Here is a 13,416-nt window from a genome sequence, read left to right as displayed (position 1 = left end):
CTCTGTGCAGTGCCATGCGTGTGCTGTTATCCAAACTGCCGAGGCCTTGGATCGTAGACGAGAAGAAGGACGACGGTTATACTGCACTGCACCTGGCCGCCCTCAACAACCACGTGGAGGTGGCTGAGCTTTTGGTGCACCAGGTAGCAACATTTGAATGCATGCTTAATCACTTAACCTGGCAGCTATTTCTGTAATACATACTTTATAACAGCATGTCTACAGAGGCACCATTATCACTTAAAAAGCGCAGCAGAAGCATGCTCCCTGTGTATCTACCTAGATACCCAGATGTTGGGGAGTGTTTGACGCCAATGCTGTAGTTCCATGAAAATTTCAGAAAGTAGATTTGAATCTTGAATCTATCCTGCCTCCGTAGACCGCTGAAATGCAGTCTACGGCATGGGGATTTCTGTTTTGTCAGACCCTTGTGAGACGTGTGAATGAAAAACACATTTAAATAGTCATCTGTGTAAAGCATAATACAAAAAATTTACATTTCACAATTATCCCAAAGCACTGAAGCAACCTGCACTCTTAGCTTTACCTGCCTACAGACCATTAAAGCAGCTTTCACTGCACTCCCCTGCAGCCTGCAAGCTGTAGACCAGTTGAAGCTCCTATACATGCCTCTTTTTTTCTTTTTTTATTGAATCCATACACTTCGCTGGTCCTCCAGGAGTATTCTTTAGTGCTGCTGGGCCATCATATCCTCCTCCTCCTGCAATCATAAGTTCATGCTCTTTTCTTTTTTTTCTTTTCCTCACCGAGATTGCAGGTTTAGCTCCTTGGAGACTAACTCGCACACGGGTTTACAGCAAAAGTCACCTGATCAAGCAGGAACTGGGTTAATGAGGATATGGTGCAAGGCAGTAACATTGCTGCAACATTCCAGTGCATGAGTGTTCGCAGTGCAAGCTACCTTTCAGCAGGGACAGCTTTTTCCTCCCCAAGTTCCTGCATTGGGCTTGTTCGCAGTGATGGCTCAGCTTTCTATTCAAAAACTGCACCACAGTACAAGGTGCACTGCAGTTTCCCAGCCAGCAAGCCAGCCAGTCAGCCAGTCTTATTACTTTGGGATTTCACACGCTGCCTGATCACAATACTTATCTTCCCTCCACATCTCCTCAGCTGAGGTGTTTGCAATTGGAAATGACAATCACATGCAGCGTTATTGTAGGATGCCTTTTTTTTTCTCTCTGCCCCCACCAGCTTCCCGGGTGATACTTTGTTGGTCGGCAGGGCTAAAGGAAACAACGTTCTGTCACGGCAAATAAAAATGTTGCAGTCTTTCAAGTGCAAAGGAATTAAATATAAAATATTTTCTTTTTTCCTGTTTTTATTTCTCTTATTTCATTACTTGTCTATCATCTCTGTGTGCACAACATGTTTGTTGCCCTTGTGTATATTAAGCTTTTTTGCTTCCCTCTTGTTCCCACCACCCAGGGCAACGCCAGCTTAGACATTCAGAATGTCAACCAGCAGACTGCATTACACTTGGCAGTGGAGCGCCAGCACACCCAGATAGTTCGGGTTAGTGGTTCCTCTTTTTCTCATTTGTTCTCCCTCTCTTTCTTGCCTTACTTAGTGAGCATTGTGTCTTTAGTCATCTCTCAGTCGGTCTTTTTACACTGTGCACAAAGGGGAGTAGAAAAACATTGGTGCAGCTCCACATTTAATTTATACGGTTGGATGTCCTGCAGTTGAACAAAGTCCTGCTTCAGAGGGGAGGGAAAAAGGCTCTCTAAGGCTGGTTAGAGTGTGTTAGCGTAGCATCGGATTGAGATTGCCACGTTGCCACCTTGTGGACTCACAAAAAAATGCACTCTATAATTGGGTAGCACAATGCTGAAGCAGTTCATTGTGAGCAGCCGGCAACCTTATAAATCAGGATGTGGCATTTGCATTCACGGCGGCTGCGAGTTTCCCTCCGCTGTCGGCTTGTGCAACTCTTTGTTTATGTGTTTCTCTTTAACAGTTGCTGGTGCGGGCAGAGGCCAAGCTCGACGTGCAGGACAAGGATGGGGACACGCCGCTTCACGAGGCACTGCGTCACCACACGCTGTCCCAATTGCGGCAGCTCCAAGATATGCAAGATGTCAGCAAAGTGGAGCCCTGGGAACCTTCCAAGAACACGGTACATGTGCATCTATTATTAACCTCGCTGTTCATCCTATATCACATTTTACGTGTGTCAGGGATTCTTAAGGAGGTGGCCATACATAAAAATAAAACAAATGTTTGTTTCTGTGTATCTGTGTTTACTGATATACAACTTTAGGTTTTTAGAATTTTTTACTGTAGCTCAGTAATAATGAACAATGCTGGCATACTGCAGTAAAGGCTGACTTAGTAATTTTAGGAATGCCATCTTATTATATGATTCTGTTCTGATGTTCTGATTCATTTAGACATTCCCAAATATATTAAGCCAGGAAGGCAGTGCACAGTAATATGGCTCGTTAACGAGTTTGGTCACCAGCCACTGTTTTTCTGCTACTAGTGACTCTGTAACATATGCAACTTACACTATGCTGCCAAAAGCATTCGCTCGTCTGGCTTCACACGCATATGAACTTAAGTGGCATCCCATTCTTAGTCCACATATGATGTCTGCCCACCCTTTGCAGCTGTAACAGTTTAGGAGTTTAGGGTTGTGTTTATGGGAATGCATTTTTCCATTATTCCAGAAGCACATTTGTAAGGTCAGACACTGATGTTGGACGGGAAGGCCTGACTCACAGTCTCCGCTCTAATTCACCCCAAAGGTATTCTGTCGGCTTGTGGTCAGGACTCTGTGCGGGCTAGTCAAGTGCGTCCACACCAAACTCGTTGATTCATATCTTTATGGACCTTGCTTTGTGTATCGGTGTGTGGTCATGTTGGAACAGAAAGTGGCATCCCTAAACTGTTCCCACAAAGTTGGGAACACGCAATTGTCCAAAATATCTTGGTATACTGAAGCATTAAGAGTTCCTTTCCCTGGAACTAAGGGGCCAAGCCCAACTCCTGAAAAACAGCTCCACACAATAATCCTCCAGAAATACACGACCTACCAATTTATGGCTGAGTTTCTGTCATTCCCAGTCACTTTTACTTTGTTATAGATCCACTACCACTGACTGGAATATTTAGCAGTGAGAACATTTTACAAGTAGATTTGTTGAACAAGTGGCATGCTATCACGGTCCCATGGTGGGACTGTTGAGAGTGACCAATTCTGTCACAAATGTTTGTTGAAGCAGTCTGCATGCCTAGGTGCTTGATTTTATGCACCTGTGACTAGTGCTGGGCGATATGACGAGATATATATATATATATATATATATATATATATATATATATATATATATATATATATATATATATATATATATATATATATATATATATATATCAATCATGTGGACGATAGAAAAGTGTCTATTGTGCCATTTGTCTTCTATCGTTTCTATTGTTTCTAACCTAATTTTATAAATTATTACATAAAATATACCATTAACCCCTTAAAACTGGTCGGAGCGGGCACGCTCTGTTTTGCCTAACTATTTTTAAATCCCTGTAGAACTGGAACCACGTAAGCTAGCGCAATAATTTTTTTGCATATGAAACCGGAGGAGTTGTACTTACATCTTATGCCATCAGCTTGTCCTAGGTCACGGTTTCCTTCCACATATAGCTTTGCAAAAACTGCATAAAAAGCACTTGCAGCAACAAAAACATAATATTCCAGAAACACGCTTTGCCGATCCAATCAGCTGTTCGTAACACTTCCTACGTTGGAATATAGGTCAGCGCGAACTATCGCATGTCCGCCATTACCTGCCCGAAACCAGAAGTGACGTCATTTTCGCAGAAAATGTAATTTTTTACCTTCAGGGCCTTATAAGCCTATGCTGGTGTTTTTAAAAGTTATGTTTGACTTTATGCTTTTCTGTATCGTTTCTGGGATGCTTAGAACTAAAATTACACTGTTGGAAATAGTTTATTTTGATGCAGATGCTGTTTCTTTGCAGCAAGTTGGGAAAAGAAAATCTATAGCCAGCCGAAGATACAGCAGTCTTTCACACAAGGCCCTTATGAGAAAACGTCCCAGCACCATAAACAAATCACAGGAGCCATCTCGCATTACATTTGTAAAGGCATGGCCCCTGTTTACGTAGTTGAGAAGGACAGCTTTCGTGACCTTGTCAAAGTCCTTCATCCGAGGTACGTAAGCACTTCAGTAAAGTAGAGTTGCCTCGCTTATATGACGCATGCCGGGCCAAAGTAGAGAAGGATGTTTGCAGTGTCGTGCATTATGCCTTGATGACTGACCTACGGACGAGCAGAGATACGCAGCCCTACATGAGCGTAACCATTTCATTAACAAAGACTGCACCCTCTGCGCTCGCTGTTTACAGACTGCGTACTTTCCAGATGACCACAGGTCAGGTGGTATATCGTGATATATATCGTTATCGTGATATAAAATAATTCATATCATGATAAATATTTTTTCCATATCGCCCAGCACTACCTGTGACTACAGAAGTGATTGGAACACCTAAATTCAATGATTTGGATGGAGTGAATACGTCTGGCATTATAGTGTAGTTCTCCATATTTTCCTCTTTCCTCTCAGGTGACTGAGTGTAGATTCTTGTTATAGCTTTTAGCATTTGCATTCTTGGAAAACTTGGAAGTTGTCCCAGTGCTCTTCAGGACCTGTATACACACCTTTAATAAGATCAGCACCTGGGCCACTCTCCAATATGTGAAAAATGAAAGCGCTCCAGTCTCCATCACCAGCATCACTGGATAACTGCACCAGCCCATCATCCGCTCAGCAGCCAACAGTCAGCTGGCTTGCTGCTCCCTTTTACCCATCCTGAACGAGTCTGTCCCTCTGTAGAGGCCAAAAGGGCCATGTCAGGCCTCAACTGTCTCCATGTTAACACCACATCACTAAGCCCTATGGGGAAAAGTTTAATGCATGGCTTCTGTGACAGATTTTCCATACCTGTCACCTTCTGTCTCCCTTCCACTCCATTTTCTTCTCTTTCTCCACCTCCTCTCTTCTGTCCCGCTTCCTGCCCTCTCTGGTTCCCCCCGCGGAGGAGCGGAACCGACAGACAGCAGGCCTAATTGAGATGTGTGCAGTTGGGTCACTCTCCCATGGCTCTCCCCTCCCATCAAAACGAGAATTGAATTAGCCGGCCTGATGGCTCCATCAGCATGAGATGTAAAAGCTACTGGTTGGAGACATGGAAGTTCTAAATTGCAGGAGAGACTTTGAATTGGGGTAGACTGAGTGTGGCGATGAGCTATGGGAGGGAGACAGATGTTACAGTTAATGGGATTTTGGGTTCGGGGTTAGAAGAATATATTTTCTGACAGTCATCTTAAGATGTCTTTCTGATCGTGTTATTCAAAGTGACCCCGTATGTATTTTAACATGAGTTTAAATCTGAAGACATTGATAAAATAAAAAAACTGTACTCCTAACTACATTACTGGTTCAAGTTCCACTGTGTGTGAGGTAGAGGCACATCACAGACCTCCCCTTTCCCCAGGTTCAACTTTAAAATAATCTGTCATGTCAAAAAAAACCCTGGTGCATCTCTAAGTTTATGTGTTTTCCTGCTTCCTTCTTGTTCTCTGCAGTTAATCATGGGCTTGGGCACCCAGGGGGCAGAGAAGAAGAGCGCAGCATCCATCGCCTGCTTCCTGGCAGCTAATGGAGCAGACTTGACCATTCGTAACAAAAAGGGCCAGTCCCCTCTAGACCTGTGTCCGGACCCCAGCCTCTGCAAGGCTTTGGCCAAATGCCACAAAGAAAAGAGCAGGTAAATGTTCTCATCTGACATTTTGCCGAATTGGATGTGAAGATCGATGCCACTCATGACTAAACAGTGAATATGAAGCTGGAGCCAGGAGGTGCCGGGCCGAGCTCAGCATAAAAAAACAAGCGTGGACAATCTGCATAAAAGCTTAGGTGAAACGGTTTCACAGAACATTATGTGCCAGGCTGTTCCTTGGCTAGCTGCTTCATGGAGTCTCAGGAATTCAACACACAACCAACCTTAAAGCTGGAAAGTTAGCATGCTTATGATGCCTTTTCGTCCATCAACAAGATTACACAAAAATTACCAAACTGAATATCATGAGACTGAGCAGACGTGTGGAGCATAGGGGACAGGAAAAAAACTTGAAATTCTGGTGCTTTCATTGAGTTTTTTTAAAACCTCAGATGCAATCATTTTTTATAAACTGTGGAGAGAGGGGAAAAAAATCAAATGCATATTTAGCAAAAAGAATAAAGTATTTCCAATAGCACAATCAGAGTTCTAAGTATCCCAGGAACTTGTAATTAGAGAGGCACAGAGTCAGACATCTCCTTTCAATAGCACCCGAGGAGCTGTGATAGGCCTTGGAGGAGGGGAAAACACTACAATTCCCGGGAAGATGACATCAGTTGCTGAACATAAAAACATGTCAAAATACATGCTGACAACGTGATGACGTATATTCCAACGTAGGAAGTGCTGTGAACAGCTGATCATATCCGTAGCGCGTCTGTGTCTGGGCTATAATGTTTTTGTTGTTGTATGCGCTTTTTACATGATATCTGTAAACCCATTAGTGAAAGGAAGCAGCGGTCTGGGACACATTGAATGGCATTAATTCTAGGTATGCACTAAAGGGTTAAAGATATAAAGGAAGAGATAACATTTTGGTACAGTCATGTTCTATTTTGTTCTTTTGATTTCATTTCCTCATCTTTCGTTTTCTCCGGCCTCTCGCTTGTAATCGTTTCTCTCTCTCGCTCACACACTCTCTTCTGTTCCAGCGGCCAGGTGGGCACCCGCAGCCCGTCTCTGAACAGCAACATCGAGTCACTGGAGGAGTGTATGGTGTGTTCAGACATGAAGAGAGACACTCTTTTTGGGCCCTGCGGACACATCGCCACCTGCTCCCTCTGCTCGCCTCGTGTCAAAAAGTGTCTCATCTGCAAAGAACAAGTGCAGTCGAGAACTAAGGTATCAAGAAGCACAGCTGCTACTTGACACAGACAGGAGTGAGGATTATTTAATTTTTCTTGTGTTTGTCCGTCCACAGATCGAGGAGTGTGTAGTCTGCTCCGATAAAAAGGCAGCGGTGTTATTCCAGCCCTGTGGCCACATGTGCGCTTGTGAGAGTAAGTTAACTTCACCTTTCAGCATCATTTTGCCTCTTTTGGCTTCTGTGTGAGTATTAAAGAAAATATAGATTTTTTTTTCTTGCACTGATGATCTTCTTCATCTTTCCTCCAGACTGTGCCAGCCTCATGAAGAAGTGCGTACAGTGCCGGGCTGTGGTGGAACGCCGCACCCCCTTCGTACTTTGCTGTGGAGGGAAAGGTATGGAGGATGATGCCGCTGATGATGATGATGATGATGATGATGATGATGATGACCTTAGTGAGTGAATTTTCCACACGTTTCCTTTTAATCCACCCCCTTTCTTCAAAGATTTTTCTTTTTCTTTTCTCATTTCTTTACTTTTTCCAAATAATCTGCTTTACTTTTATCTTTTGCTTTGTTGCTGCTTAGCTTTTGCAGTTTGTTTATGTTTGCGTCATTATATCTCAAATCATCGTGGCCGTTCTGCTCGAGCATCCCTGAATCGCCTAAAAAGTTTATGGTCCAAAGTCTGGACATATATAATGATTGCTGGGAAATTTTTGCTACATATATCAAATACGTTTTAAGATATATTACAAATGAAAATCTCACCACCATTTCTTACCATAAAAATTATATATACAATAAAATGTGTAATTTGCATCAAGAAATGTTCAGAATTTTTCAGCATAAAATATGGCAAAAAAAGATTAAAGCTGTCCTACAAACTTCCATGTTTGTGCACACTTTAAGAAAAATATTGATAGTACAGAAATAATACAATACAATGTACCTGCATGTCGTGTTAATGCAAAACCACACATGCAAAAAATTAAGAAAAGTGTTGTTGTCATTCAGTTTTCTTGCACGAGTCAGCAAATATGATGTACTGTACCACAAAAACAAACAAACGATCCAAAATCATCATCATATATATCCAGAATTCAATCAAGGCACATTAAGGCAAATCAGAGGTGGCTGAGCAGAAAAAGTTATAAATATGTTATGATTTGAGGTGGAATGATCATCACTGTCATGTTTTCTTTGTATTTTTTCATCCATAGAGACTCATTTAAAAAATATATATATATATAAATAAAATTGTTACGCTTGCTTTCCAAACTGAATTCTACATCTAAATCTGTCATAATGTAATCATTAGAACCAATTGGCTCGCACCATTTGTAGTAGCCTCCACTTAGAGTTTAGCTCGAGTGGACGGCAGCCTCACTGCCATGTCTGAAATCAGCACACAGATCTTCAGAGCAGAGAAGATTTCATTTCAAATCCCAATCTTTTAATGTAGAACCCTAGAAGCCATCTCCAGATTGACTTTTACTGAATAACGTAATAATGTCAGAGCACACAGATAACCTTATTAATGTTCCTTTGGCCTCCAAAAGTTTGACCAATCACATTCACATAGAATGGATGAACTCATTTGTAAGCGTATCGCAGAAATGACCTGCAGCTCCTCCTATGATGCATGCATATAATACCCACATGAATCCACATTATAAGATCTCCCCCATTTCTGAAAAGAAATATGGAGCAGTTATGAAACTGTGCGGTGTTTTCAAAAACATTTTTCCAGCTGCAAAAGAGCCAGTTTCGATTTATTTTACCTAAAATATTGTGATGACAAGATGCACAAGTTATTTTATTTTTGGTTGCATTCACGATTCATCTTTCTGTTCTGCGGTGCATATCACTAGTGATTTCTTCTGTTTTTGTTTTAATTTGAGTTTAACAGTGGCACTGTAGCAAGTACGCAACTTTCATGTTTATACACATACATCTTATTTTTTTTAATTTCTCCATTTGTCAGCAAGTCGTACTTACCAGACGTGCAAAAGTGAATGCAGACCCAAGCAGTGACACATACACTCATGCAAGGGGCAGAATTGAATGCTTTTATTTTCCCCCTTTCCCCAGTAACCCTGCTTGTTGCTTCCTGTTTTAAAAGCAAATCTAGTGTGCAAAATATACCTGGCACTTGAAGCATTTTGACGCCATTCTTCTTTAATTTGGTGCATGGGTTTCATGTTGTACCTCTAACCCAGGCAATAGTCACCTGTAAGCAAAAAAGGGGAAAAAACACGTGCGACTTTAAGCAACCAGTAGAAGAAACTCTGTTTCCCGTTCTTTCCCTGATCACTGTTTCCAACTTGCTAGTTTTGCTTCTCAGATTCTTTCTCTGAACCTCTCATAGAGGCTATAGTGAGTAGTCTTGGTCATCAGGCCAGCCGCTGAGCTGGTGAGGGCAGCTCCTGCTATAACAATGTGACTGGTTATTCCCAGCAGGGAGCTCTAACAGTATGGCAGGGGGATCCCAGGATCTTCTCCAGCCCAACAATCTGGCACTAAGTTGGTGTAAGTATACCTCCATGATCCCCTCCCTTAAGAGAGCCTTGTTTATAGAGAACCTCCTGCAAACCTACACCCCCCACCCGAAGGTGCTGCCCTGGCCCCTCTCCCCCTCCCCTTAACCCCCTTTCCTCCGTTTCTCTTTCAGTGTGATGATATATATACGTACGATGCACATCCCAGGAGTCACACTGGTGCTCGCCGTGTTCTGGCAGATGTTTGGACAGCGAGAATAAGTCTCAGGAGGGCATCAGTCCAGAAAATTTGTGTCGAGCACTTAAATAATCCGTTCAGGAAGTTTCACACACGTTTCATTATATACGAGCGAGCAAGCGAGCGCTGCATGATCATTTGTCCCGTGCCAGTTTATATTCCAGATAATTGCAAAGTGTGCTTTTCAGAAATCAAATGTAAAAGCAAGTTAGCGCGGACTGCCAGAGCCCGAGCTCGTTTGCCAACAGTAAACTTCAGCGCGCATGTGTTTGTGATCCTTCTCCATTTTCCAGAACCCATGTTTTAAAACGTACTCGAGCACCCGGCTCGTTTCAGAGCGGTAATGTTGTTGTGGCTGCACTCACTTTTATTGGCAATATAGTTTATAGTTTAAGAGGTCAAATCTGAGGTATTGCCACTGGTGCTAATCTTTTGGCTGATAAGTGCAGTTTGTTTTATTCTCACCATCTGTTTGCGTCTTTTTTTTTTTTTTTTTTTTTTAATGTCCAAACAGCCAGCGGAAACATCCCAGCCCTGCAGAAAGACAAGGCGAACACCAACGTCAACGCTGACGTGCAGAAGCTACAACAACAGCTCCAAGACATCAAGGAACAGGTAAGGTCACTAACCAGGTGTGGCTCGTGAACTAAAGCGGAAGAATAAAATGCAGTTGAACTGCAAAACAATAACCATTGCTGTAAAATTCTTAGGGATCAAATGCACGCCGGCACCATAAAGTTATTGTCCAGGGCTCGGCTCGGTAGTAATACTGACATGTTAAATGTGGAAAGGGTTTTACTACGACTGTTGCTTACTTGTGTGCAGACCATGTGTCCGGTGTGCCTGGACCGGCTGAAGAACATGATCTTCATGTGCGGCCACGGAACCTGCCAGCTGTGCGGGGATCGAATGAGCGAGTGTCCCATCTGCCGCAAGGCCATCGAACGCCGCATACTCCTCTACTAGACCCGCCGACGAACTCTCTTTGCTTCTCTTAAAGCCCACGCTGAACACGCTCGCCACGCGGCAACCACACCTGCTGCTGCTGCTGCCTCCATCCTCACAGCCACCCGCGTCAGCCAGGCACATCTAATTCTGTCCCACAAACGCTTTCTCAGTGGGTCGATTGCGTTCAGGTGGAATTCCTGTTACAAAACAAGGAAAATCGATGAATTGACTGAAGTTAATTGTGCTGTCCTGTCGCCGTCAGTGCAGCCAGAAAGAAAGACGCCTGTTTCAGAGACTTCATCCTTTTCCCTCCCACCCCCCATCTCCCTTTTTTGTGTTGTTTCCATTTATTCTCTCAACATTTCAAACAGTTGTCCCGTCTCGAGTCTGAAGTTCAGAATCAGAGTTTTGGATGTGATCACTTTGGGGGGTATCAGCTGAGTGAGAAGCGTGGAGGCGACGAAGGCGGCCTGTTACCGTTTGATATAAAGTTCTCATTCATCTGTTTGCAGTCCAGTGCCCACTGCAGGCAGATTTTATTGTATTTGTAAACCTTTTTTCAAGTGTATTTGTATTGGAAGCTCCTTCGTTTATCACGACAGTATGGCAGTATGGTTGCAGCTTTGGCTATTGCAACGCTCTGCTCACCGACTGTCCCTGCTCTTAAAAACCAAATGTTGGCAGTTTTTGCACTACAAAAAGCAGGGTTTAAATACTCCGGCCCCCACCCCACGCTGACTCCAGGGGGAACCCTTGGAGCTCAGTGACAAAACGCAGATATAGTAGTGTAACTGCCAGGTAGCGTGCTACACCCCGTACTTTGTTTACTGAGCTGAGTAACGACAGCAGTGTTGCAGCACCCTATCGGCTGCAGATTTAAGAACTGCCGTGTAGGGATTCAAGACAAACACAACTCTTTTGACTTCTGTCCACTGACACCCCCCCACCTCTCTTGTTGTAATTGTTTGTTCCACACACAAACTCACATGAGGCAAACATTTCTGTAACAGGAGAATCTTGTCGCAAGTTAGTGTTAAAGTGTTTTGAGACTTGTTGGTATTGTCTAACAAACAAAAAATATATGTATATATAAATATATACAGTTTACTGAATTGCTAATTTATCGGTGATGACATCGTGCCATTTGCTTCCAAAAAACAAAACAAAACTTGTGAACGAACGTTGGGGGGGTAAGGTGCTCTTTGTGTTACTATTTTTTTAATTTAAGCGTATTTCCTTTTCTCAAAGTCTACCTAGTACAATCTATTACAACACTAAGATGAAAATATAGAGTAAATTATTTTGTATCGCTGCCCAAACAATAGGACTTGTAGGTGTCACTGCCTTCCTACGATGTAGCCTCAAAGTCTCTCAAACATTCTGCTCCAATCTTTGTGTTTTCCCCCATTTTTTTTGACAGTAGCTTTCTAGAAATCATCAGTAGAAGCTTTTTATTTTTTTGTGGCAGTTTTAAGGCAAACCTGTTCGTTTGCAAAACAAAAAAAACCTTTTTTGACATAAAGTGTCTGTTTTTTGTGTTGTTATTTGAGAGGAAAGATAAACTTGCCTTACCTCTTTTAAAAAGCAGTTGCCCGTGCGGCGACTCAGCAAAGCGACTAACTAACTGCTTGGGAATTTGCAACCACGTGTAAGCTAAAATTTTTTGCCTTTTAAGCAACTTTAGTACAGTTTTGTTTCTTTCCTGGTCACGACTCTATAAGTTAGAAGCACTAATACGCTTTATGGTAGTATTTTTTTGTTATGGTTGTGTTTGAACAAAAAGCCCATTTGTTCTTTATTTTCAGTACCTGTAACTGTCCTTGTTAGACCTGTAGACGGTAGTATTTTCTTTGGCATGAATGTTTGACATATGCAGTACGACCTGTGTCAATAAAAGAAAACGTTCAGTCTGTATTGCGAATAAGTGCTTTTAAAAAAAAAACAACAACAAAAACAACCATATAGCTGAAATAAAGGCCTCCGTGAACCAAGAGACATTAAAGTCTCTGTTTGTTTTTAGATTCTCCTGAAATTTTAATGAGCTTTTCTTATGTTTGTTTTTGTTTTAAAGTTGAGCTCACATGTTAGGGTCCTATAGGCGAGAAAATTAGCATTTTGTTGCTTTTCTCCTGCTGTGCAGTGTCTGCCCTCGCAGAGGAGACGGGTGGCCCAGAAGGGAGGCGAGAGGTAATTGAAAATGCTAACACCTCATAATGACTCAGCACCAGCGTGTGATAGGTCAGCTATGCTAATCAGAAAGAGACAGAAAAGCGCAAGAGTGGGGTGCGGCGCGGTGGGTTTAGGGAGTTTAGAGTGATGCATCTTCTCCGCTGAGCAGTGCGACAGCAGGGCATCTCCTGAGCAGTGAGAAATTATGACCAAAGGCCATTTATGTTCTAGCTCATTGACTAGTCCATTCATAACCTGGACGTCTTTGAGCTTGTCTCACATGCAGCAGCAGTATACAGCTGCTCAGAGCGAGACATCCATCATGCTGTCACCCTCTCACTCAGTGAACACTGTACAGGAGGCTCTGACAACTTTTTCATACCATCTTGGACTTTTTGCACGAGGCCCTTACAGATGCTGTAAAGTCTCCTGGCAAGTCTGTGATGCTTGGTTATTTATATGCAAGCACTAGTCTTTAAAACAGTAGAAGACCATATGGTTGACCAGCTACATTGTTATACAGAGTCGCTAGCCTAAATCTAATTTAAACTACGTGTCAGTGGGATAAAAGCGA

The 13,416-nt window shown here is 42.7% G+C and overlaps 1 protein-coding gene across 4 annotated transcripts in view; it reads left to right on the top strand.

The window, feature by feature from the left end:
* mib1 (MIB E3 ubiquitin protein ligase 1) overlaps positions 1–12,654 on the top strand; it is a 63,103-nt gene extending 50,449 nt beyond the window's left edge. Inside the window, exons 13-22 of one of the 4 annotated variants that reach the window (XM_085378265.1) lie at positions 11–143; positions 1,447–1,533; positions 1,979–2,137; positions 5,647–5,828; positions 6,833–7,022; positions 7,102–7,180; positions 7,296–7,382; positions 9,447–9,518; positions 10,240–10,340; positions 10,551–12,654. In XM_085378265.1, the coding sequence (XP_085234391.1) occupies positions 11–143; positions 1,447–1,533; positions 1,979–2,137; positions 5,647–5,828; positions 6,833–7,022; positions 7,102–7,180; positions 7,296–7,382; positions 9,447–9,518; positions 10,240–10,340; positions 10,551–10,691 (1,231 nt within the window). In that variant the 3' untranslated portion in view covers positions 10,692–12,654. Of the gene's footprint in view, positions 1–10; positions 144–1,446; positions 1,534–1,978; positions 2,138–5,646; positions 5,829–6,832; positions 7,023–7,101; positions 7,181–7,295; positions 7,443–9,446; positions 9,519–10,239; positions 10,341–10,550 lie in introns of all 4 variants that reach the window. The other 3 variants (XM_085378264.1, XM_085378263.1, XM_085378266.1) reach the window with 3 other exon arrangements.
* The last annotated feature ends 762 nt before the right edge of the window (positions 12,655–13,416 follow it).

This window comes from Diplotaxodon limnothrissa, linkage group LG18 (assembly GCF_057381915.1).
Source record: "Diplotaxodon limnothrissa isolate DT_005_m linkage group LG18, D_limnothrissa_male_GT1.1, whole genome shotgun sequence".
Classification (NCBI taxonomy): domain Eukaryota; kingdom Metazoa; phylum Chordata; class Actinopteri; order Cichliformes; family Cichlidae; genus Diplotaxodon; species Diplotaxodon limnothrissa.
This window is presented reverse-complemented; position numbering and strand designations above follow the sequence as displayed.